The following is a 25668-nucleotide window of genomic DNA, read 5'->3' as shown; positions in this document are numbered from 1 at the left end:
TGTGTGTTGTAGGCTGTTTTTTCTTTTTTTCTTTTATGAAAAGAAACTATAGAGTTTACGTTAAAAAGTCATTAACTGAGCATGAGATAGAGATGCATCATTTCTTAGGCTGAGAATCTCAGCGGGAGAAATAAGAAAAAAGTATCTCCAGAAGTACTTAATGATAGAAGAAAAACTGGACACAAAGTCCTAGACAACAGACTGTCAGAAGAGTTCTGACAAGTAATTTAATTACAAGAGGAAAAGATCCAAGGGGACCTTACAGTGAACCTCTCCCTATAAAACTCTGGGACACTGAGTTACATACCATCTGTGCTGCATTTTCACAGGGAATATAAATTGACAGTATGGTTCTTCAATGACAAATTTTTCAGAAAAGGACACAAGGACAATTAATTTGTCAAAAATGATTTTTGCAGCAGAACACATGAAGAATACTGAGAGGATAGAGCTCAGATGAAGTTTTGAATACAAGTGCAGATAGGTAAAAAAAATTACTAAAATTCTCTTTAAAGAGTTAAAATAAAATAACATTTTAATGGCCACTATTCAAGAATACTGACTGCTTTTGTAAAGTCAAAAACAAAACTGAATTACTTTTCATCTGACCAACACTGTTAATATCATCAAGCTTTAGCAACCACAACGACAATTCAATAAAAATGCACACATACAATCATGCAGTTGAGATGATATGGCAATTAGCTGACATTTCAAAGCAGAATCATCTTTTGCGGATGAGGAAAAAAAAAGAACCAGGAACAGTATCACATGGGAGAGACTGCACAGACCTTAAAAGAAAACACGGAGTAACCCACGGAACAGATGAGTGGTTACAGGTGCAGCCTACGTCTTCACCTTTCCAGGTGAACTCAACCCTGCCACAGGAGGGCTGAGCAGGGCTGCTCAATTCCTTCCCTGGACATGCAAATGCTCACGTTATTTTGGGGAAGATGGGGCAGGGAGAGGCGGGGGGAAGAATGCATTGAAAAAACACCCCGATTTACTCTGGAAAACTCATGAATAAAACTCATTACAAGAATGGGTTCCCTCTATCCTTCGGTCAGTACTGGAGTTTGTAATGAGGGGACTTTCTTCTCTTACCCTGATCTTGGCAAATGCTGAGGGGACTTTCATCTCTTACTCTTGACCTTGGCAAGTGGTGGTCTCTTATCATGTGGTAAAAAGATGATAAACACAGGGTACATCTACACTGCCAAATAAAAAACCCTAAAACCCAAACAAGATACTTAATGTACTGCTTCAGCATGCAATCATTCAGAAACAATCCCCTGAAGAGCCTACTCTGAGCAAAGCAGGAGGTGGTAGCTCCAAGCATGTGGGAAACATAGGCAAACAAGCTGCCTTCATTTTTATTTTTTTTTTTAAACAAAATCCTGCTACACAGTCTGTACTTTAACTATCAAAATGAGTAAACACAATCATTGAAATGATCTGAAGGTCTCCTTAAAATATTGCACAAACTATTACCATTTTAAAGGGATTAAGCTTTGTCTATGCAAAGCTTGATAAGCATTTCAAGATCTGTTGGGTAAAATACCATGGAGGCAGGATGCTAGAAAGAAACAGAAGAACAATTACATTGTCAGCATTTAAATGACATCACAAATTACCTCTAGGATATACCAGATTTTGAGCGAATACAAATTTTATGCAACTAATATTTAAATTTCATTTATCCAGCACTGGAAAAAAGAACAAAAAGCACACAACCAAAGGCAGTAGGAGCTTTATGTTGGTGTTTCTTGAAGATACCGTACAATCCATCTGAGAGAAAACACAAGTTTATTCTGTCTTCCAGTCCCATCTGGTCTTTACAACTGACTTCATACCCAGGCTCAGCTCACCAGTACGATACATGACTGCAAATGCCACATGCAAGGCCAGTTTCTGTTAAAAGCGAACAGCACCAACACTCGTGAGCCATACACGGTGTTCCTGCAGATCCCCAGGAGGCCCCTTCAGAAACGACCTTTCACAGCACCTCAGCACATGTGAAGGCACAGATCAGGCTGCCAGCAGAGAAACCGTGCAATCTAACACGAGAACTATACTGAATTTCACAGAGGACCACGAGTCAGACAGAAGGGAACCTCAAATACATTCAGTTTTCTTTACTTTTAGCTGCATTCTTTCAGAGAGATATTGAACCAGAGACTGCAATTGGCAGCTTGAAAGGGATTTTACACAGGACAAGGGAATATACCAAAAAACACTTCGTTTATCTTTTTTACTCTAAACCAGTATTATAGTAAAATGCTACATAATATATATAATAAAATAGTGGAAAATAATGGTGTTTTAAGAGTAGAAATAACCCATCTCTGGCAACCCCTGCAGAGATCACTATCAACAGTAATTATCTCGGGCTGAGAAAGTTTTCCATAGATACCAGCCAAAAAATGCCTCCTTACGTTGGTCACAACCATTGCTGCAGGTGCCGCGTCAGAGCCACTGGAGAGGAAAGCTTTGATCGAAGTCAGGGTCACCAACAAGGGCAATTTGGAAGCAGGAGGAAGAGCAGACTCGAACACAGTCGAGAGGGCAGTGTCACCACTCTCCAGCCACCGTGGGAGCCATCGCACAACCACCTTGCTGTTGTTTTGTTCTCCTGCATCTGGCAACAGCTGGCCACAGTTTAGACACATGATGAAGGTGATGGACGGCATCTGTGAATTTGGGGTATTCCTCTGGAGGTATTTAAGTGAGCAATTTGAACATACAGGCGTTTCATAGTTTCTGGAAAACCAGATATTTTCTCAAGGCACTTTTTGCATAGGTAATTGCTAGGTATTTACTCAATTGTTATTTTATATATATAGGTATAAAAATTTCTAAACTCATTTAAAAGAGAATTTGCTCTCAAGTTCTGTTCATCCAAGCTGAGGGAAATATGATTCTGTCCAGACTGGCAGTTCCCAAATATCGAAATCCTCTATCTAATCCTGTCTCAAATAATGAAGCTACTTTATAAAAAAAAAATCCCTGGGTCAGGCATCCAAGCACCAGCTGCATATTATGTTCAAGTTACTGTTTTCCTGCACTGCTAGCCATTTGCAAAGAACCACAGCACAGGTCAACCCAATGAGTTTTCTCAGCTGCAGAAAGAACTCTCCAAACAAATAAGCCCTAGATATTAAAGCTGAAGAGTTCAGCAATTAGCACTGATGTCTGAACCATGAGGGAGGCAACCCGAGGAAATGCAAAAATAAACGAACTGTCCCAAGCCATCAATATGACACAAATGCCTAAATGTGTTCTGTCAGCAACTGAAATTTAGAGAAAAACAAACGGCATTTTGGACTCACTGCTCTACAGTATGTCCTCTGGACTCCTTGGAGTCTCCTGACAATCAAAAACGTCCCCACCAGCAGCACAAGGCTGGGAGAAAGGCAAAAATCACAATTTGTAAACTTAGCAGTGCTCTACATGTTGAAGAAAAGTCAAGTGTGCCATATGGTCTCAGTGATCACCAGCACCTGCTGGTGGTCAGTGAAATGCCCCGTCTTCTGCACATTACAGTTTGCTTGTTCCACCCAGGGTCTAATCTTAGTGTTTCAGTTTTTTCCCCCCAATCTCACAAAGAAGCTAAGTAACAAAATTCTTCATTCTCTCCAAGCAAAGCTTCTAATACCTGGTTAATGCTATATAATGCATTAATGCTCAATGCAAACACTTCTTAAATGCAGACTAGGACCATGTTATCCCATGGGGAAAGATGAAGGTACACTACACAAAGATGCCAGAAAGAGGTGAAACATTAAGCTAATTTACAGAAAAGTGATATAAAAAAGCTTACCTGGATCCTGACACGCCCACACACAGAGTTAAGATGCTCAGATGAGGTGTTAAGCGACCTCACAAACCCACACAGGCTCCTCTAATGGAATCAACACACAGAGTTTGAACAGTCTGAACCTGTCCAAATGTGCTTTGTTCTTGCTTTTTTCTGTTAACGTTAACCTTTTGATATTCCCTAAGCTTTTTGCCTTTTGCTAGCCTAATGGCAGAGAGAGAAATAAAAAGCTAAGCTCTCCATCCCCCTATAAATTTGCTGATTTGGCCTGTCAGACCAATTGTTCTCCAAGACGTTTCTCTCATCTCCCTGTAACTCCCCATTCCCAAGGCATGCTCTTGGGAAACTGACCTCTTTTGCAGCACGTATTGAGACTGGAGAGTTTTTCTGACTCATGAGATGGATCGTGCAGTATTCTCAGACTACACAAGCTTTTATTTCTGAATAAGCTGACCTCTGGCATACCGATCAGTTCACATCTCAGTTTAACAGCTCTCACTGGCTCTGGATGCCACTCGTGTGATTTCTGTGCTCTATCAGTTACGAGCTCTTACGCTACACATACAGGCAAATACACAATTAAAGGCTTCCTGAAGCCACCTTTCAGGATGTTTTAATACACAAACACGGTGTAAGCTGCACGGGCTATTCAGACCCACCGTCAGAAACTTTCCAGTGACCTCCCGAAAGCAGAGACCTCTTTACTGTCTGTATTCAGCTTCTAACAAAGGCAGCTTTGTTCCGTTAGGAATGGCCTTGCCATGCACTACGAGCCATTTTGGCGTTTCTGGAGAGCATCCCTTAAACATGTTCTGAGTCAAAGTTCCTAGATACAACTTCCAAGCAGTTGTGACTGAAGATGGCATTTTTATCAGTTCACGCTCTTCAGCTCCCTAAACTTTTGTCCGAGCAACCAAATCCACTGATAACTACACCCATGCCCTCAGAGCTATTTTGTCTTTTTAAGAAAACTAAAGGCTGCTTAAAATACGGCACATGTAATGTGACAAATGTCCAAGTTTATGACACTTTTGTAACGAAAGGATGAGTTTTGCTAGCTTAGAAGAGCTTGAAAACGAGAAGTGGCAGTTAGCTTGGAGGTATTCATTGATAAAGAGGCTTTTGTTTGAAAGCCACTTGCACTATTTACACAAATGAAGCTGTAGAAAGTGAGCACTAAGTTTTGTTATAGCTTAACAGTATTGCATAACTCAGGAAACAAAATATGCTTTCATTTAAGTTTAAAAAGGAGTTACGAATTCTGTTTTTACTCCAAGTTATACAAAAACAAGTTCTTAAGCCACTACGCTTCCCAGACAAAAGAGAATAAGATTATAATGTTAGGCTAGTGTGGTATTTTCCATTCTTTCTTTTTTCCCCTCTCACTGCCTTTGAAGACTATTAATCAAAAGGGTTTTAAAGAATTCCCCTAAAAATACTGCTACCCCCTCCACCTCTGCTTTAAATATTTTAAGTGAGCAATTTAAAAGTAGGTTTAATGGGTTTGAAGGCTCATTCTCTGAAAACACAGGAAAAAACAAATACCTATTCGCATACATAATTATACTAATATGTTCAACTGTGTCTTCAAACCATCCCAAAGGAGCAGCAAGGTCTCCAGGCTCATTAACGTTTGGTTTCTATTAAGCTATCTAAAAAGATGGCAATTACCCCCTAACACATGATGTGTATGTAACATCAGTATTTGTCTAGCAAAAAATGCGCTCACGATACTTTACAAGTCACATTTCAGGTAAACAGATGCCTTTAAAAAGTATTATTCCTTGAAAATAAGGACTTGGGTAGTCTGTGCTCCCCACCAACACCGCCGTCATGTAACTCTCTGTCCTGGGGTGGGAATTATTAGCTGGGAAAATACCCAGCCTCTGTCTGAAGGCCTCAACTACAGGAAAAGGAGAGAAGTCAAAAGGAACGTAGGGATGCTGAAGTGCAGGGGTACCCAGTGACTCCAAATGTACACCCGTCATACAGCTCCTACCTTGGGTTTGCGCTTCACACAACACATTAGACCCCCTAAATACAGGTTTAATGCTAAAGGTTCAGAAGTTCATGATTTCTACAAGAAGGAAACAAAAGGGACGAAAGAAAGATGAAAAGGTGGAAAAGACTGACTCCAGACATATTCCTAGCCTGACAGATTCCTTATCCAACCACTAGCCCCATTTCTGAAAAGAGGCTGGTGTTTTTTGTTCCATAGAAACAAAGCAAGGCACATTTCAAGTTGTACAATGCCACGAAGATCAAACAATATCTTAACTAGGCCAAGTGCATCCTTTAGCCTCACGCTTTACTTCAAACTGGACATAAGGTGCAAGAAAACAAGCATGAACATTTTTATTTTTTAGTTATATCGGCCACAGGAATTCAACTTCCAGTACTGCTGTTGATCACACCAAGGCACCAAGCAAACGATAACTAAACCAAACCTCATTAAACAACTTTTTGAAGAGTTTAAGGTTCTCATAACCCTGAAGTACGCTGTGAGTGCACACACGCATGCACTGGAAATATTAAACAATTCTGGCAATAATTATTAGTGATAACAAAAGAGGCTTCTCCGCATCTGTGTTGTGCAAGATCTGTAAACGTTTCCTTTTCATTAGGCCCCATTTGTAGGTATCAATTTCTCTCATTATTGACTTCACACTGAAGAAATTAAAAAACAAACAAACCACAGAGCAGATCTGAGCATAAGTCATGTTTCCTTCAAAAAGAAACACAAGTCTCTGCTGCCAGGTGCTATGGCATGCGCAGCACCGTTCATAAACAGCAGAACAGAACGCCTATGCTGTTTACATAAAAGATACCAAAGTCGCACAGTATGCTGCACATTGAGTGCTCAGGAGAAAGTAAACAGTGATTCAACTGATTAAGTTAAACACTGGCAAGTCAGTTCCTAAGGGCAAGTATGCAACTCTTGCTCAATTGTTAACAGTTTAATAGGGGCAGGGTAAGTTTAATTTCATAGACTGTGGAGACTAAGTACAACTGCTTAATGTATCAGCATCTAGCTGTGGAACTGTTCGGACGTGAAGGATGCTTACTGCTACTGAAATACACCATGTTGTTTCCATCCCTACCAATTTTCAGATAAACTAATACCACATCTATCTCATGAAACGAGAGCTCAAACACGGGAGCAAGGTGTGTCTGTCAGTCTGTCAAACACACGTGCATGCTCACCATTATTTGTGTTTTACATCTTCAAACTAGCATGGCAGTTTTGGAGGAGATGGTTACCTGCTATGTGGACATGTGCTAAGTGGACATCTCTAGTTCAGCCTACCTGTAAGCTCTCCTTACTAAACCAGTACAGCCAGAAAACAAACAAACAAACCAAAAAAAAAAAAAAGTGTTCAACTTTAAAAACAGAGAGTATTCTAACAAGAAAAGCTAAATTTTTCCAAATAAGAGCAACATGACTCTCTGAACAAGAGCGTAGGTGAGGCACTGCCTGAGTCTGCAAATACTACCACACATCATAAATAGCACTCAAAGCTCTGCTATCCAAGGAGCTGGCTGTCAGGTATAACAAGAAAATATAATCCAAATAAACAGAGACTTAATCACATCACAAAACCAGAATCTATGGTTAGTAAAATCAAAACCTTGGCTTTTGCATTATGTTAAGGAAGTTCTTAGCGCTGTGGAGCACATAGATTACAGCGCTCTCAAAGCACAGAGAACCAAATTCCATTCTAATTCAATTATAGCCTATAGAAAGCCTAAGATTCTGAATATTCAACAAGTGGAACATTTGACTTCTCATTCTTAAATTGTTAGGCATACACTTTTTACTGAAGTTTCAACCTTGTGACCGTTGCTCCATTTTGTGATAACAGAAAAAACACAATTTTGTACGTGACATTTTATTACTTGCTTGAAAGAAATTCTGACTACTATTAGTAATCATCAGGTGTAATTAAAAAAATATTTTTGTATTTCTACACTTACTTTTTACTTGCTTCGTAAACATCTGTAATATTGGAGAAAAGGTGATGGCTCTCCGTTTTGGTCATTGTGAGGCTCAGTTCTCTGGAATTTTTGAACATCCGGATCAGAATCTCCAAGCTCAGCAAGTAAGAATGTTCAGAAGATATCACTTCAAATATTGCCTGCGAAGTGGAAGAGTAAAAGAAAAGACTTACTATTGACTAGGTGGGGGTAGGTTTTTATTTGGTTTGTTTTAAGGAAAATGTAGAGGAGGAATACAAAGAGGAGCTATTGGATGTAAACTAGAAATTGTAATGCAAGCTTTCATTTCCATGAGAGTTTTATCATTTACCTTTGGAAATTAATGATTTCACACTTGGAAAAAAAGCTATATTGAGACTTTTCAATACAACTGCAAACGGTCTTTGAGGACAACAACATAACACCAGCTGTGATCACTCCCTATTCATACACATGAGAGTTTGTTTTGTTTTAAATTTACAAACATGTCCATTTCTGTGGTCTGCCTGGAAGCTTCAAATCTTAATACTACTGCTCACCAGCCAGAATTAGCTTTTGCTCTCTTAAAAGAGAAGCTGGAAAGTTATTTACTTAAAAATGTACTTGCTTCCGCAAGCATCTGCAGAAAAGCAAATCCCAGTTTTAGTCAAAATTCCAGTTTTCGTCATCTATCAACACTGATACCTTGGTGTCTTTTAACACACGAAGTTAGGAGCAGGCATACGAGAAGCTGAGATATCTGAGGGTGCGACAGGAGCCTGGAGGCTGAGCAGACACCAGGCAGCTCAGGCTGAGTGGCAGACCTCCAGTGCTTCCCCTCACCTCCCCCTGACAACTTTCTCTCCGGTTTATCACCCCACCACTTAGGAACCAAAGCCACCGTAACTTCCATCAGCTGGCTGGCACACAAAGCAAACTTCTAGTGGACTCCTGGACTTTGAAATCCACATACTTGTTCCAGTGGAAATGTTATTCGCTGATGTAGAAACCCCTCCAGCTTTTAGGCATCTTTTACCTCTCTAGGCTTGATTTGCTGTTAGTCCACTGGAGTTCTTGTACATACAGGGTGGAAAAAAAATAAACAAAACTCCAAGACCACTTTTGTCACGAGCTCCACCAAGCCACATTTCGTCATCACGTTACTAACACAAAATGCCATCAGCAAAGACAATACAACTTTGCTCCCAATATTACTTGCATGTATAATTTCATTGGTTATTTGCAATTAGCTTCTCCAGGCATCCTTAAACCGAAGGAGAAGTAAGTACTCTGGATGCACGACTGCAGATCTGAGTACCTAGCAATAATGCCCATGGCTCTGTGAAGTGGGATGGAGTGTCTGCAAGTAGCAGCCTACAAGAGGAGTTCACTTGGACGTCTGATGCACGTGCTCTAGAGAAACCCTGATCTCCCCCAGTCAGGTATAAAACCAGCAGAGACCACGGGCATGCTGAAGGCAGTCCTCCTGGGTACTCCCCTCTGCCTCTCATGCTTCTCTCTGCTGTGCCCACAGAGAAAGGATTTGCCTCGAGAGCGGTGCAGTGCTTTGACTAACTGGTTTCCAACCAGGCAGCCTTCAACACAGGAAGAACATACAGACTCCCATTGTTTTTTGGAGGGGCTTTGTTTATGCTTTTACTGAGGGCCCTCATAGACTTCGTCCAGTTTGGTGACAGAAAGTCATTAGCACAGTCAGAAATAAATGGGACATTTTCTTCCGATGTCCTAAGATGGGAGAGGATATCCTCTTACCCGTGACCCAAACATTTCGGAGGATAAAAAAGGATTAAGAAACGATCTCGACTTTGACATATATAACCACACCACGAGCAGAGGCTGTGGTGGTATTTACCAGCTGCTTGCTAACAGCCTCTGAATGACACATGAACTCACGTTGTGGTTAACTTGGTTTTTATCAGCACAAGCAGATACTTGAATTCGGATGGACACTCTACAGAACTTACGAGACCAGAAGCACACTGGAGTTTGTACACACGCATAAGGTTAGAGTTTCCAGCTTGCAAGAAAACTGGAGTATCTATTGAAAATTATTTCAGTTCACATCACTCTACCTATATGATGCATTTTCTTTAAGTGAAAGATGCAGAGACCTAAGCCGGTAATGTTTGGTGAAAGATGGGATGCCTATGAATGTAGGACACTGACATTTAATCAAGCTATAAACAAATACATTTTTCTGCAGTGACAATATATTATGATAGCAAAAATAATGCAAGACTGAAAAGCAATTTAAAGAGACAATAAAATAATTGACAAAAGGCAATTTAAAAGAAATAAAGCAAAACCACAATAGCACAACTAAGTCTTAAGAATATTTCTTTAGGTTCTCTCTGAAAGGATGGGCCTCTAATATTCAAATTAAAAAAATGCCAAGCTGAAAACATTTCTGGTAACATTACAGACCTCATATTTAAAAGGCATCTAAAGAACTTGTTTTCTTTGAAGAGATGTAAATCTGGCTCCGGGAAATGTTGACTAAAGGCTTCTAAAGGATACGACTGAAATAAATGCCTTGTATTTCAAAGCTTTCCAGCAGGAGGAGACAGAAAAGCAGAACACATAGCCTGAACTGCTGCACAGCTGATAGCCCCCAGAAGCAGAAGATAGTCAAGAAAATGTAGGATTACTACAAACAAACAACCCCCTGCTGTCTAATCACGTATATGCAATGTGTGTCTGTATTTCAGGTCCGGACACCAGAGCTGTAGGTCACAGCTAGATTAGCATCTGAGGCTTGCTACACACATGCCTGCAAACGACACAGGGTGGTGAGGCACTGGCACAGGCTGCCCAGAGGAGCTGCGGGTGCCCCATCCCCGGCAGTGCTCAGGGCTGGATGGGGCTTTGGGCAACCTGGGCTGGTGGGAGGTGTCCCCGCCTCTGGCAGGGGTTGGAACTGGATGATCTTTAAGGTCCCTTCCAACCCAAACCATTCTGTGATTCTATGATTCATGGAAAACCCCAGTCGGATCTCATCTGGCTACATTCACTGAGGTATGTCCTGAAGGAAATTTTGGAGCAAATTACCATGGCAGGTAATTCTACAGCACTGCTATTAAAAAACAAAATAAAACAAACAAACAAAAAAAAAAACCACCGCCTTTTTTTTTCCCCCTATTAAAGGACATACCTCAAGAAATGCAGGTATCTAATAGCTGGCTAGGTCAGGCTATTCTTTTCAACACCTCTCATTCATTGTGACATAGACCCTGTAAGTAAGGAAAGAGGGGAAAGCAGATAAAGAGGACAAAAGGTGCAAAAAAGAAACAGAGAGGGACAGAGACAGAAAGGGACAGAGAGAAAAGATAACTGTATCAGTAATTGCTGCTGTTTTCTGTATTGTTGACAGCATGGATGCTCCTACTTCATTTCAGTGTGAAAGAAATACGTTAGTTACACTAGATGCACACTGCTCACGTTCAGAATTGTTGACAGGATTAGTTACAACTAAAGGGCCCTGCAAAAAGTTGTTTTATCTGCGACCTCCTACCCTCTGTGAACACAGGTTTAATTTTACACCTTCCCAGTCCAGCACAGAACAGGGTTGCTTCTGTCTGCTGCTACCGAGTACCATCAACCAGGCTACACCTGCTGGAGTGAGCATACCCAGGAACCACTCCAGCAAGACCTGCAGGTGTTAGCAGGAGACATGCAGCAGGGATCTGTGCACATCAGCAAGAGACAGGTTTCATTTCTATATTCTCCCTGAGAAGACAGCATGCTTCACCCTAAGACAGGAAGCAGTGTGTTGAACTTGCCTCCTTATGAGCAAATACAGAGTATTAAATCAGGCACGTGTGTGACAAAACAAAAAGTTAACAATGAAAAAAAAAAGTTATCAACAAAAAAAGAACGTGTTGTTTCAAAAGAGTACCTCTTGTCTTTTTCTTTCTTCCTGGCTGATTGTTTCCGATAATCCATTCTTTTTCACCTAAAAAAAATATATATATATATTTTAACACGTTTTGTAGAAAACATATAATTTAAAGTAAACAAAACCAAAACACAGAACTATTAAAACACTGCACTAAGAAACAACAATTTAAGTACTGAACTAAAAATTCAGATAAAGAATCTGTCCACTTCTGAAGACAACAACGAACCACCAGAAATAAATGTTTAAAAAACTGAATGTTTATAATATTTATCCAAAGAACAAAAAAAGTCATTAAAAACTACTATAGGACACACAGAGAACTTCTACAGCAACAGCTTTCACAGCTGAATCACTGCCACCCTGCACAACCCTCCTGGATTTCACACACACACTGAAGAGTAAAAACTGTTTTCTCCTTTTAAGACAGATGTCTTGATTGATACACATTTATCATAAGGTTTATTTTCTGGTTGGCCTGAAACATCTTAGCATCTTAATTTGTAAAACAAACACACCTAAAGGTCTTTTAGGCAGGCAGTTTGTTGACCAAGAGTTATTCTGGAGAAGCTCCATCTTCACTCTAAAGAGATGTGCAAAGTCCTGAGTAAACACCTCTGTGTTTTTACCATCCCCAGCCCTACGATGATGTTTCTCCTCCCTCTGCATCCTACAGCCAGATCAGCCGAGATGTTTGCCCCAGCTCTCCACACAGGACCGTGACGAACGCCAGCCTGAGCTGCACACCCTGCAGCTTGAGGCCAAGTGCTCAGCTACTGCACACCACGCCACAGACTTGCAAAGTTCATCCCTTCCCAGGGTGATTCGTCCCTTCCCAGGGTGAATCGAGTGCATCACGCCATTTAACAGAACACTCAAAAACACAGGAGGCCAAACACCAGGGAGGGACTGGCTCTGTGTGTTTTCTAGAGGACTGACCAGCACAGGACCCCAACCAGGAGATGGGGAAGAGGCCAGGGCACAGCACTACGCGTGGAGCTGCAGCGTGGCACAGGACAGGGAACTCAGGCGCTCATCAGACTTAACAGATGCGCTTCCATTCTCCCGTTCCCCTTTTGGATTTTCTCCACGAGCTCCTAACATACTATCATTGACAGCTGCTGCTTCTTACACCACTCGCTCCTTCGATTTTAAAGGATATGTGATTTGTAATTTTATTCTTGCGTACCAGCCACCACAAACCTGGACAGCAGGCTCAGCAGTAAAGATGGCATAACATTAAGGGTGCTGCACTGCAGTTTGCAGGCACGTTGCTTGGTAATATACACTTACAAAGAAAATGTAAATATCCCAATGTATCTGAGCAATTGCTCTTTTGAATATGTTACAGGTTCCCATGCTCACCACGAGCATACACTTCTGAATACCAAGGCAGAACTAGTTAGCTGACTAACTACTCAACCACCTTTCAGTCAACAGCCTGAAAGCTTTAAAGCACTCATGAGGAAGTAAAATGTCTTTTTTGGATGCCATGGAAGACTTTTCTAAAAATATGCTGACGCAGGAAATACCTATGAAGATATCCAAGAGATTACAATGCTTCCTGTTAATAGAGCAATTGTAAATTTCCAGTGAGAACAATGTGGCAACTGCTAAATTTATGTTCCAAAAACATAAGCTGTGTTTGTGATTATCATCTAGTCATACATGTGTGCGTGCATTCGAGGTGCACATATAAATTAGTTGTAGAAGCAGACGGCTCTAGCTTATGCACTGAATTAACTGCAAAGCTTCCAAAAAGAAGGAGGCCCAAATACAGAGACTACTTTTGGCATACCCCAAGAAAAAAAAATTCAATTCCTATTTTTAAGGTGTCCAAAGCGTATCAGCTGAAAGACTAAAAATAATAAATCACATTTGTGATGCTATGCCATCAACACTGACTTAATATAAGCTAAGAAGATAGCAAGAAAAAAAAAACAACTCAGAGGGACAACACTCCAGCTACTACTGCTGTCTCCCCATCACACTGGACAGCTTTCTTCCAGAGGCTCAGTCATGACCGATTCAACTATGGCAAGAAGGAGGAAATGACGAAAAGAACGAGGGGTTAACTCTGCAGTTACGTACAAGAACTTCCTCTAAAATAAGAAATAGCTACATAGAGGAGAAAAAGAACTCACAAGAAATACTTTAGAAATATGACAGAGTGGCTGTACCATAAGCCAAAACGAACATAAGCGTTTTGATACTGAAGGACAAAAGAGCCCTGAGGATCCTTGACAGTACAGACACGTAGTTTTGTTTGATACCACAGAGGAGAGGCAGCCATGGAAAGGTCACAGAGTGGCTCAGAAAAGCAACCTGCAGCAGCTTTTTGAGCAACAGAGAAAAATCTCAATTATACTTGTTGTACACCAGAGAAAAAAAGATCAGAAAATGAAATACAATATGATGAGTATTTGTGAGAACCCGAGCAGCACTGACAGTCATAATGAAAAGTAAACATGCACCATGCTCGGATGTACTCGGAACCTGAGCAGCCACAGCCTGGGACAGCTGATCCCAAGACAACGTCCCTTCCAGCCTAACTGACCCTGTTGCTCTCTGTGTGTGAAGTACATACCGTTGTTATCCCGAACGGACTGCTGCATTTGTTGGGAAGTAAATACATTTAACGTGACACACAAGGTAGTACCAGTGCATATGATCTGCAGTGAATTCCAACAACATACTGCAAGATGCTTTTGGAATGTATTTTGGAAATACTGTTTATTCTTCCCAAATTAAAATTTTAAATGAACAGATGAAAGCTGGAAGGCGCAGAGACAGCAGATAAGCTGGCCCTTAAACTGGTCGCCTGCTCAGCCCCTGCCTGCTGCCTGATCTGTCGCAGGAATCCAAAGAGGAAGAGGGGTCAAGAGAGCAACTTGAAAGGAACCGGGTTTAAATACCACCCTACTTCAGAGTCCTTAAATGTTCTTTGAAAAGGCTCCATCTTACTTTCACAGGTGTCTGTATGCTGCAAGAGGTCAGGAACAGCTTTTTTTATTACAGTCTAAAGGCTTTGACAACTCCATACACGAAGGCTTCACAACCCCTCACTCCCTCAAGCAGCAAGCCTAGTCGGAGCTGCACCAGCTGTCAGGCCTGGGCAGCCCAAGAAACCACCCGCAGAGATGGGGGAGTCACTCTGTTGTCCTTCCCCCCGATTTCCTAGCATATTCACTGCTAACAAGTACCATAAACCCGCTGTGATTCTTCCCTACCGTATGTTGAAACCCAATACTTGCACATTCCCCAGTAACCTCCTGCTACAATTCAGCACTCACGTTTAATACGCAATGACAACACACATTTTTTCCAGAGAGTTGTAAACAGAGACACCGTGAGATCTGCAGGTTCCCACACTCTTTTCACAGTGCACTACCTTTTCCCATATACTTCCCACTTTGAGCCTTGTAAATCAAGTAAAGACACTAAGCAAGTTTGCCACATTCGAAATGGGAAAGAACAAGTCTGGTTCGTGTAACCGTAAGCATGATACACCAATGGTTCTCTTACTGAGCCAGTCTTTGTACTGCTTTGGTCTCAAGACAAATTAGTGTTTTCGCAATTATTATTATTACTGAATAACGTTCTTTCCAGCTCTTGAGCATTTAACTGCTAGTTTGCCTAGAAGGCAGAAGAATACTAATTTGACTTCATTAGAAACAAACTTTTTTTGCAGTATTAAGCAAAACTAACTACATTTCAAATACTCAATTCGTTGAAAGAAAATTCAAAGCAAATATTTTTAAAACCACATTGTCTTGGCTTCTTTATAATTACTGAATCAATGAGGTATTCATATTTCAATACCTTGAACTGCAAGACTGTCAGTATCTCTCAGACAGCTCTTCTAAACAGACAGCCTAAATAGCCTGCAGATCTTATTCAGCATTAGTTACTCGTTTATTAGGGTATACACAGCTAATGGCCCCAACTGTCAAATATTTCAAGTGATCATGTGGTATGATAACAGTCCTTTCCTATGTCATATATAGAGATGAGAGGTTCTACATTCTACAAGTTAAATATATATATATATGTATATGTATATATATTTATGGCTATCCCCAGAAACCACAGAAATGATCAAAAGATAAAACTAACCACAGAAACACAGAATTTTTACTCTTTCTTTGGTCTCAAAATTATGCATACTAGGAAAGCTTACAGAATTATCACTTAGTATCATTGATTTTCCAGCTTAGCAGCAGGGATGCTAGCAAGATCACAGTAATGACTGAAAGAGCTCAATGCTACTTTGTTTAACAATGCTACTAAGAAAAACCCACTGCATGTACTAAATAGGCTTTGCTAACAATAGCAGAATACTACCATCTGAATAGCTTTTAAAAATGCTTTCCATTACATATATGCAGTCAATCAGCTTAGAGTTGGCTTGTAGTAACTGAGAGCAGTTCAGCAGAAACTTGTTTGTAACTAATTAAAGCTTTTAACAGAATTCACATTTTTAGTGAATTATGGTGTTTTCTTTCTTGTTTTGTTTTTTAAAAGAATCGCTAAATTTGTGTCTTAGCAAGCAATGCAATTGAGAAAGTTCATTTTATAGTCTTGTATGTAAAACAAAGACCAATGTAAAACAAACCAATAATTGATCAGGACTTTCATGTTGTTCTTATGAAATAAGTTTAGTCAAAAGAAGAACAAAAAAAGGACTAAATGCTACTTAAGGTTTGATCCCTACCACTCCCAACTTATTGAAAGGAACCACAAAGCACATATTCCACTCCAAGTTTACATGCAGCTAGGAATTAAACCTACCTTTTAAGGCTTTCTGGTAGTGCCTCATTCAGAACAGCCAGATCCAGTGACAGACATTAGCCTAATTCCTAGCTTTTCTAAGGACCTGCACTGGCCTGGCTGCCACCATTATCAGGCAAGGTCTAAGCCACCATTTCTGGGGACTGTGGAAAGTACAAAGTCTTAAACTGAATATGCAATCAAAAGAGCTGTGCTTGATTATTCCATCCAGCACATATTAAAAAAAGAAAAAGTATCTTAAAGCCTAAGATTATGAAATCCAAATTCCTTTGCATTTCAAAGTTCTATTTAATTTCACTGTAAACTACATTGACATTTTTTTCTTGTTAATTTCAAATCAGATCCTCTAACCAGTCTGCTGCATGGCGACGTGAGCCTACAAACACTTGTGCCAGCAAATGAAAACGGGAGATGTCAGGGAACCAGAGAAAATGATTCTGGCAGGAACATGAGTCTACACCTACTAAAATTGATGGAGAAAACATGACTTATGCATTTTTAAGCTGCTGGAGTTACCTTACACAAAACCCGAGTAAAAGCTAAAGTGAGAGCCCAAGATTTGGATTAGTAACATTTGAACGGTTGCAAATCTGTTGCTAAAAGAATATCCAGAATACCTTGTGTTGATAAGAGAATATACCACCTTATATTTTGCAAGGAAAACAAAAAAAAGATGAAAAACTTGAGCTGAAAATTCCAGTAGCAAGTAAAAGGACTTGTTTCAGTACAGTCTCAGACACTGTTTGGCTGGCTGTGCAATGACTTAATACTCACAACTGACAGCTGACTCCACGTTGATCTCAGGGGCTTATAGTGAAAAACAATCTTTTCATCTGATTTCTGCTCTCGGGGCTCAGACTCTTCATCAGAATCTATGTCCAGAGCTTTTTCTTTATAGTTCTGATATAACACATTATTTTCTATAAAAAAACAATAGTATGTCATTAATTGCTAGAAAGTTAGCTCAGCTGCTTTCAAAAAAAAATTAAGTAACATTTAAACAATGAAAGAAACGAAAACGTCAATGTGCTGTTCACAAACTCCAAAAGACAAAGATAGTATCTTATTTAGGATGGACAATGGTGCAGTACAGTAACAATGGATCACTGTACCACTACCAAAAAAGATCCACACTGACTGAATTAAAGAACAGATGTGTCCTTTGTCAAGAAAAAACAGACAACAATTTTTTCTTCCTTGGTTTGCTGTACAATGTTTCATAATTAGCCAGCAATTTAAGAACGGAACAAGCGTGGCAGTAGAGCAGAGTCACTAATCCGGAGGTCTGGCTATTTTAATCGGAAGGACCATTGTAAGTCCAATACACGTCTACTTTTATTGTCAGCTTTAAATACTCTCTTCCCACTTCACTAAGTGAACGAAATAGCCCAATCTTCAGAAGTCTCAAGTCAGAACTATTCAAAACAGAAACTTCAAAGGTTGCTTGAATAAGCATGGGGCCTATGAATCTGAAAATGAAACGTGCTTTTCACCTGTTTCAGTACTGCCAGCATTAACTCAGTTACAAAAATGGCAGAGACAGAGATGTGGAACGTTCCCTTCCCATTTCTCACGATGGCAAAACTGCCATCACACATCCACGCACTTACTGCCGGGCAAGTTTTTTTGTGCTGGAATACTGGGAAGAGCAGCGAACTTGACAAAACTCTGAATTAACGAATAACATAAAAGGGAAGATCCATGGGCAGTGTTCCTCTGACACTTGAGCTTGAAGGCTAGGTAGCAAGAAAAGTAAAGGATTAAGGAGTCAAGGAATTCACTCCAGTGGTCCCAGCATTTTTGCTTATGACAAAAAGGGGGAAAAAGCTGCATTAACCTTGAACTTTGAGAATAACAATTCAGGTATCTGCTGCAGGTGATGACCCTCAGCCCCTACGCTGATCCACAAAAGCTGTCTCACACCTGGCAGGAGTCACAGGAAACAGGCAGGAAGACAGTCCCAGCTGGAGGGAAAGCCTTACCTATGTAATTCTATAGAGCTGTTAGGGCTGAGATAGTCACATCAACCAATTCTTTTAAGAGGAACAAGAGTCTAATTTGAGAAGATACCCTTCAGACAAAAACATATTTGTAACCTGCCATTCCATATTCATTAAAATATTCATTGAAATATACCCACTGCCATAACTATGGTTCCATATTATAATCAATTTACTGAAAAACAAGGTACTTAGTCTCTGACCAAGTATTAAAGAATTGTGCAAAATGGTATTTAAGTTAACTTCTCTTGTGATTGAGCATACCATCAAGTCTGTACAGAAAAGGGCTTACCTTCCCCATCAAATGTCCCTTGTCCTTTCAGCGTTTTCTTCTAATAAATTTAAGAGGAAAGAAATATACACATTAAAAGAAGAAAGCAAAATAATCAACAATAACAAGAACTTCCACTTTATTCCAAATTAAAGGCCCTGATCTATAAATCTTTTATGTTGGAGAAGTATTTGTGAAAACAACTGTTTCATCAGAGAAACTGAAAAGCCACCACAGATTTTTCTATGCACATGTTGTTTATATGTATCTTTGTCCCGAATGTTTTATTGTTCTTATGCTTTCAAAAGCATAACATGTACTAACTTTACAAGAGCTCCATGAACTTGTAACTCATTTCACTGTCTCTGGGCTTTGCTGCAAGGCTCTAAGGTGACCTGAGTGGATCTGAGTAGCTGTCTAAAGCTTTCTACACACTCTGCAAAGAACAACCACATTAAGCATTTTGTAAATGAATGTTTTGTGACCAAGACAAACCTGTGAAATAAAACAGTTGTTTTGGTGCAACAAGCTAGGTCTACGTAGTCAATTTCAAGAGAGCTACTGGCAGAAAGAGTTTCGCGTGTAAAGACAGGGCAATATCACAGCATCCTACTTTAAACAACTTCTTGCTGTTACTGATAAAAGTCTACTACCAAAACGAAACCCAAAAAGCTCCTTTCTCAGGAGTAGTTCACGATTTGATCTATTGCTATTTCAACACCTGTCCCGCTTTCACAAAAGCTTCTGTAATTTTTAATTTGGCTAAAAATTGTCAAAAAGCTGATAATTATTTTAACAGGTATAGCATTAGCCCTTTGCCTGGAGTACTTTACAACACATTTCCAAAACACTCTTCGTAAATTTACCAGGATGTTTAAAAAAACAGTAACTTGCAGGTGTTGGAATTAAGCCACAAAAAAAGATAATCGAAGTGGAGTCTGTCAATTTAAAAACCATACTCTGATTTTTTTAAGTACTTTTAAAGTAATGTCTCAGCCAGCGTAGGGTGTAAGTTTATTTTTCTGTCGGTCCATTTTCTCTCACAGTCAGGACATAATAAACTCAGCTTGACTCTTTTTTTTTTTCGTGTTTACTACTTTCTGGGGAACAGGTTTTATAATATCAATTTGATTGTGAAACTAAACCTAAATGTGCTGGGGAATCCAGCAGGAAACGCAAGCATGAAGCTGCTATTGCCACATTTTTGAGCTGCCTAGATTTCAACAGAACCGCGTCCCTAAGGTCTCTGCCACTTCACTTTGGAAGCACCACACGTAAGTCATCTGTGGGACTCATCAATGACTACAAAAAGGCTGCTGCTAGCAAAAAACAGGAATAAAACCTAGCATTTATGGACAACTAGAGATCGCACATTGCTCTAGCATGTAGTCTACAACACTCAAAGCAATCTGTCGCCCGCCGGTCAACGTAACTTACCTTTGTCTTCCCCAAGCTAGAAAATTTCTCTTTATCTTCAACAACCGCTTTAAGTATCGGCTGAGACATCCTGTTTTTTTTCTTGAAATTGGAAGAGCTGTCGAAGTCGATGCCGCTCACTACAGCTCTCCGGTACGACGTAGACCGCAAGCCGCGTCTCAGCGTCCCCGGGCTGTCCAGGTCACCCTCGGCCTCCTCCTCGGCGTCGGCTACCAGGGGCACGCTGAGGCTCTCCACCATGCTGCGGACCTTGAGCACCCTCTTGTTCGTCTCTGCATTGTGGCTGCCGCTTTTGCTCGTCACCTTTATCTCAGAAGCCAAGCTCTTGGGGATGATCTGCTGCTTGCCCACTTTGAGAGCGGCGGGGCTGTTCGTGCTCAGGATGACGGACGGCTGCTCCGTGAGCTGGCCCTCGGGGGCCGGGCCCTGAGGAGTTAAGTCTCGCTCCGGGGAAATCGCCCGGGAAACGGCGGCGGGCCCCGCTGGCACTTGCTCGGGGTTTTTATAAGGCTGGCTGGGCTGCCAGGGCGGCACGGCCGCGCCGTCGGTCGGGGACCGCGCATTTGCGGCGGGCGAGGGCTGCGGGCCGGGGGTCGAGGCGCTCCGGTCCCGCTGCGGTGCGAGGGCCGGCGGGCCGGGGGCCCTCCGCGAGCCGCGAGCCGGCTGCCTGCCCGCCGGGGCGGCCGCGCCGTTCGCCGCGATGCCGAGGGGGCCGGTGGAGACCAGCGCCAGGAGGCGAGCGGGCTGCTCGGGGCAGGCGGCCGGGCAGCCGGGAGGCCGCAGGGTCCCGTTGGACGCCGGTCCCGTGTCGGAGCTGAAGCAGGGGGGCGCCCTCCGGGGCGCGGCGCCGCCCGGGCGGGTGCTGATGGTTTCTGCGGGCTGGGTGACGGTGAAGGCGCACCTGTCCTCCACCGGGAAGTCGGTGACGAGCACCCCGCTGGGGCTCTGGTACGACTGCGGCCGGGGCTTGCCCCGGGCGTGCTGCCGCGGCGTCGCCCTCCTCTTCCACAGCGGCGCCGCGCCGCTGCCGCCGAGCTCGGCCTCGCTGCCCCCGTCCATCGCCGGCTCCTCGCCGCCGCCTCCAGGCGGAAGCAGCGCGCCCTGCCCCGCGCCGGGCCCCGCAGCTCGCCCGGGGGGAAGCGGCTCGGCACGGCACGGCACGGCACGGCTCGGCTCGGCTCGTCGCACCGCCGCAACCCCGCACGGCGGGCGCCGGGCCAGCGGGGGAGGGGACGGGCCGGCACGGGCAGAAGCTGCCCCGGCTCGCCCGCACCCCCGGGGCCGCGCTCCCCGCCGGCGGGGCGGGGGCTGCCGCCGGGCTCCGCTCCCACCTGCGAGCGCCCCGCTGCCGGCTGCCGGCCGCGGCCCGCCCGCCGCCCCGGCCCCCCCGCGGCTTCACCTCATCGCGGCGCCCCCCCCGGCTTGGGGAAGGGGTGGGGGGGGGTTACGGCGGCCGCCTCCCGCCCCACCTGCGGCTCGGTCGCGGCCTTTCCGCAGCCCTTCTCGGCCGCCGCCGGGCTGTCCCGGCACGGCTCGGCACGGCCCCGCCGCCCGGCCCCTCCCCTGCCCTCCGCCCTCGCCGCCCGCGGAGCGCGGGCCTACGCCGCGCAGGTACCGGCGGCGGGGCACGGGCGCTCCACGGGGAGCCCGGCCCCGGTTGCCGGCACCGCAGGGCCCCGTGGGCTGGTGAAACGCCGGCTCTGAGAGAGCGCGGGCCTCACCGTGAATAAACGAAGCCGCACCTCACCAAAACACGAATTAATTGACCCCGGTGTTAACATAAAGATGCGTGTCCCGTGGGCTGCCAGGTCCACAAAGCGCCTAAGTTCTGTGGAGAGGGCGACACCTAGACCAGTCTGGATAGATGGAAAAGCTGGTCAGCCCGCAGGTGCTCGAGGCCTTTCCTCAAAGCTTACCACTTGTGGTAATCCTGTGAGGAATGCACAAGGACTCATCTCTCACGCGGTGCCAGGTGCTGTGGGCAGCCGTGGTGCCGCCCTGCCACCTCCTCAGCCCCCGGGGGACACCAGATTTTCGCCCGGCCGCTCCTTAGCCTTAGCGCAGCTGTCACTGCTTCACTGGGTGCTCAAATGCTGGGAGAAAGCTGGGAGTGGCTTTCTGGTAAGAAAAGGGGAAATGAACGGTGAATTTACTGGCAATTCTGGCAAATGACAGCAAAATCTGTGTTTTAGGTAACTTAGAAGAACTGAGTAGGATTTAAGACGAAAAGCTGAACACGTGCTTCGTGTGGGGGCAGCGCTTACTCGGCCCCTCGCCTGCAGGCAGGTCCCAGATGAGGCCCCGAGGCTGGGGGACACCCACAGGTTGTGGGGAGCACCCAGGACACCAGCGCTGACTGCCCCAGCACCGCTCTGACCAGGGCAGGAGGCTCACTGCAGGCAGGGTCCCAGCTGGCAATCTATTTTACAAGCCATCACGTCACAGTACGCAGAGCATTCAGCACAAGTATTTATTTAGTTCCACGATTACTTGTCAAAATAACAATTTAGAATTGTTGCTTTCCTAGCCTTAAACCTCAAAACTGAATTACTTGTTGGGCTTCCCTCAGACGCAGGGAAGTTGGAATCCAGGTCTGATTTCCATCCCTGTGCAATGCATCTTGCCAGGAATGGCAGAACAGAAATACCCTGAATACTTGAGGATGCTTGGATCCTGGCCCTGGGATACTCTCCAACCCAGAGTGTTGGAGGTGGGAAAATCAGGCGCTGAAGAACGTGTGGTGCATACCTATGGCTGTTCATCTTGGCCTTCACTCTCAGCCGTTCTGCCACCCACAGCTGCGAAGCACTCAGGTCATTTACATCTCACTGAGCTCCAGGAAACAGCCAAGCAGCTCAGGCCAGCGGAAGCTTTGTTAAGCTGAACACCTTTCCTCCCACCTGGCTGCCAGGGCTGCCGTCACCTGCAAGATACAAACTTGATTTCTCCACAGATTTCAGCCTAAAAAGAGTAGCACACAAAGCTTTAATGTGGAGACCTGGGCCTATGGCCCATCTGTTTTACAGCACACAACAGCAACACCGCATGGCGAATGCTTTGCTGGCAGAGCTCTGCCACCCAGCAACCACCTGGAGGGGCTTTCTTTAGGGCCCCAGACTCAGGGGTTTGTAGCAGGGAGTTCTGGGGCCACGGGGAGAGGGACGCAGGGATGGGTGTGCTATGCAGCTGTGCCACAGACGGTCCCTGTACAAGCGCTTACAGCTTTGTCCACGGGGTAGGAAATACTCCCAGATTCAGAAAACCAATTGAGTCACTACAGTTGGCAGGAACAAGGGGGGTTGGTTCATCTCTGTGAGAGTACATTTAACCAAAAAATGCCACCAGGTTTCTGTTTGGCAGATGCCAAATCTCAGACCAGTTCTTGGGAAGTTTGAAAGCTGAGGTGATAGCCGTGTTTGTTACAAGACAGGAATTTAGTTATGGACAAGGAGAGAACTGTAGTGACAAGGAAGACTGTCACCAGACTTGAAGGCAAACTACTGCAGAGGCTTGCTAACCGACCGTGCCCTGGACACGTGAGAGTAAGGGGATGGAGGAGAAGGTGCCAGACGTGGCTGCACACAAGCTGTAACACACTCCGGTGCATCAATACGTGCCTAACTTTGAGAGCACAAATTTTCCAACGCCAGTCAGCAAAACCACTTGCTTATATAAAGACAGGCACCTGCTTAACTTCCTGGCTGAACTTTAAGGGAGAAGGGCCCCCCAAAAAAGAAAAAATTGTTAGAATTTTAATTGCTCTTTTCTCCAGACTTCAAGAGTTCGTGTATCAATGAATTGGAAAAAAATAAGTAGATTAAAATTGCATTATTGCTCATCCAACCACATGTACAAATGCATGAACTTTAGATAAATAAACTCTTCTGCCAGAAAAATCCAGGAAAAAACAAAAAAAAATAGTAAGAATAAAATGAAGCAAGGCACATTGAAATTAAAAGTGACAAATGTGCATGTCTCACCAATGAGACAAAACTTCAAATCACCACACCAACTTCAAACAACCAAAGCACGCAAGGAAAAGCCACAGGCATAACCTAAAATGCTAGTTCAATTGTCACTTAGGATTTCACAGCCTTATGTGGTAATTATAAAGAAAATTCACACAGAGAATTCTTTCTAAAATTATCTCATAACTTTCCATATGAAATTGCCAAGAAATTGGATACAGTTGCAGCATATTACTTAACTCATAAATCCTAATTATTAATAATTGAGGTAATCAGCTTTTACAAGATTATTCTGTCACACATACTTATTAACTATGATGCACTTACAAGAATAATTTTTGTTTCTGAATGGCCACCTCAGCGTTCGATTTCACACCCTGTATGAAAGAAATAAGACTCGCAATAAAATTAAAGTTGTAATAGAAGTAGAACCAACTATATAATTTAAAAGAAGAAGGAACTTGAAATGTAGTTATTAACACCTCATACAAAGTAAAGTCTCAGAGTAAAATCAGTAAGGTGCTTTTTTAGCTGAGAAAAATCTGAAATGAACTAAATAGAGGAAGGGAGAGCGTGCCTGTCTGAAGGGCTGGTTACAAGGCTCAGCTTGTGTGAAGCTCAAGTTCAAGTGTGAAACCCCGAACACTGGACACAGGGAAGAACTCTGCTAGTACAGCTTTCATCCCTGTCTTCACAGCAATCAGGTTAACCCAGTCAGTGACCTTGAACATTCACTAGTGAAAAATAAGTCAAAATAAGTCTATCCTCTGTTTCCTAGCTAGTACAAATGACCTAAAAGTTGACGTAATGAATCTGCACCAAACCAGAAAGCATTTCTGTACCTGCCTGCCACTAAACATGCCAATAACCCCCTTGCTACCCAGAAGACTGTTTATCATAGCTACTACCAGGCAGACAATTAAAAGGCGTGCACAGATACGTTCAGTGGTGAATGCGGTTATTCCCTGAAAATCCACCAAGGAAAATGAGGGATTATTCATCTTTCCCCACATTCAAATCAAGAGCATACTTTTCTCAGCCTGATAACCTCTTCCACAAACCTCAGTGCACCAGTAACTGAGTAAACTGGGACGGCTCGTGCATGTGGGAGATCAGACCGGAGAGACTCCGGGGCTCCCTTCATGCTCAGCACTACGTGTGTACTTCTATGCTGGAAGTTAAATATATATTCAAAAGTTTTACCATGCTTAGCGCCTTTGCAAGGCCAGCCTTGTGCTACCAACCCACAAAACAAATGCACAAAACTGCTGTCATATTATTCTTACTCCTTATCTTCTTCTGGTACCACGTGCAGATGATTAGCTTCTTACGCATTAACAGCTTTTTCGTGTTATCCCAATGGAATTTTAGAGCTGTGGAAGAGCAATCACTGCATTTATCTCACCTATTATTTGCTTATCTAACACATACATAAGATGAACTAAAAGGTTTAAAATCCAGATGAATTATACTGATTTATATGAACTGAATCTCCTAAACATTAACTCTTCTAG

At 43.2% G+C, this 25668-nt stretch overlaps 1 protein-coding gene across 1 annotated transcript in view; it reads right to left on the bottom strand.

Annotated features, from left to right (window-relative positions):
* ARHGEF26 (Rho guanine nucleotide exchange factor 26) overlaps window positions 1–25668 on the bottom strand; it is a 60503-nt gene that overhangs the window by 28402 nt on the left and 6433 nt on the right. Inside the window, exons 2-7 of the mRNA XM_080604728.1 lie at window positions 24482–24531; window positions 20187–23109; window positions 18771–18810; window positions 17253–17398; window positions 11688–11744; window positions 7793–7953 (exon numbers count right to left, since the gene is read on the bottom strand). Coding sequence (XP_080460854.1) covers window positions 7793–7953; window positions 11688–11744; window positions 17253–17398; window positions 18771–18810; window positions 20187–21245 — 1463 coding nt within the window. The 5' untranslated portion in view covers window positions 21246–23109; window positions 24482–24531. The remainder of the gene's footprint in view (window positions 1–7792; window positions 7954–11687; window positions 11745–17252; window positions 17399–18770; window positions 18811–20186; window positions 23110–24481; window positions 24532–25668) is intronic.

This window comes from Anser brachyrhynchus, assembly GCF_964034855.1.
Source record: "Anser brachyrhynchus genome assembly, chromosome: 9".
NCBI lineage: Eukaryota > Metazoa > Chordata > Aves > Anseriformes > Anatidae > Anser > Anser brachyrhynchus.
Note: the sequence above shows the minus strand (reverse complement) of the source record. Positions and strands in the feature narration are given on the sequence as shown.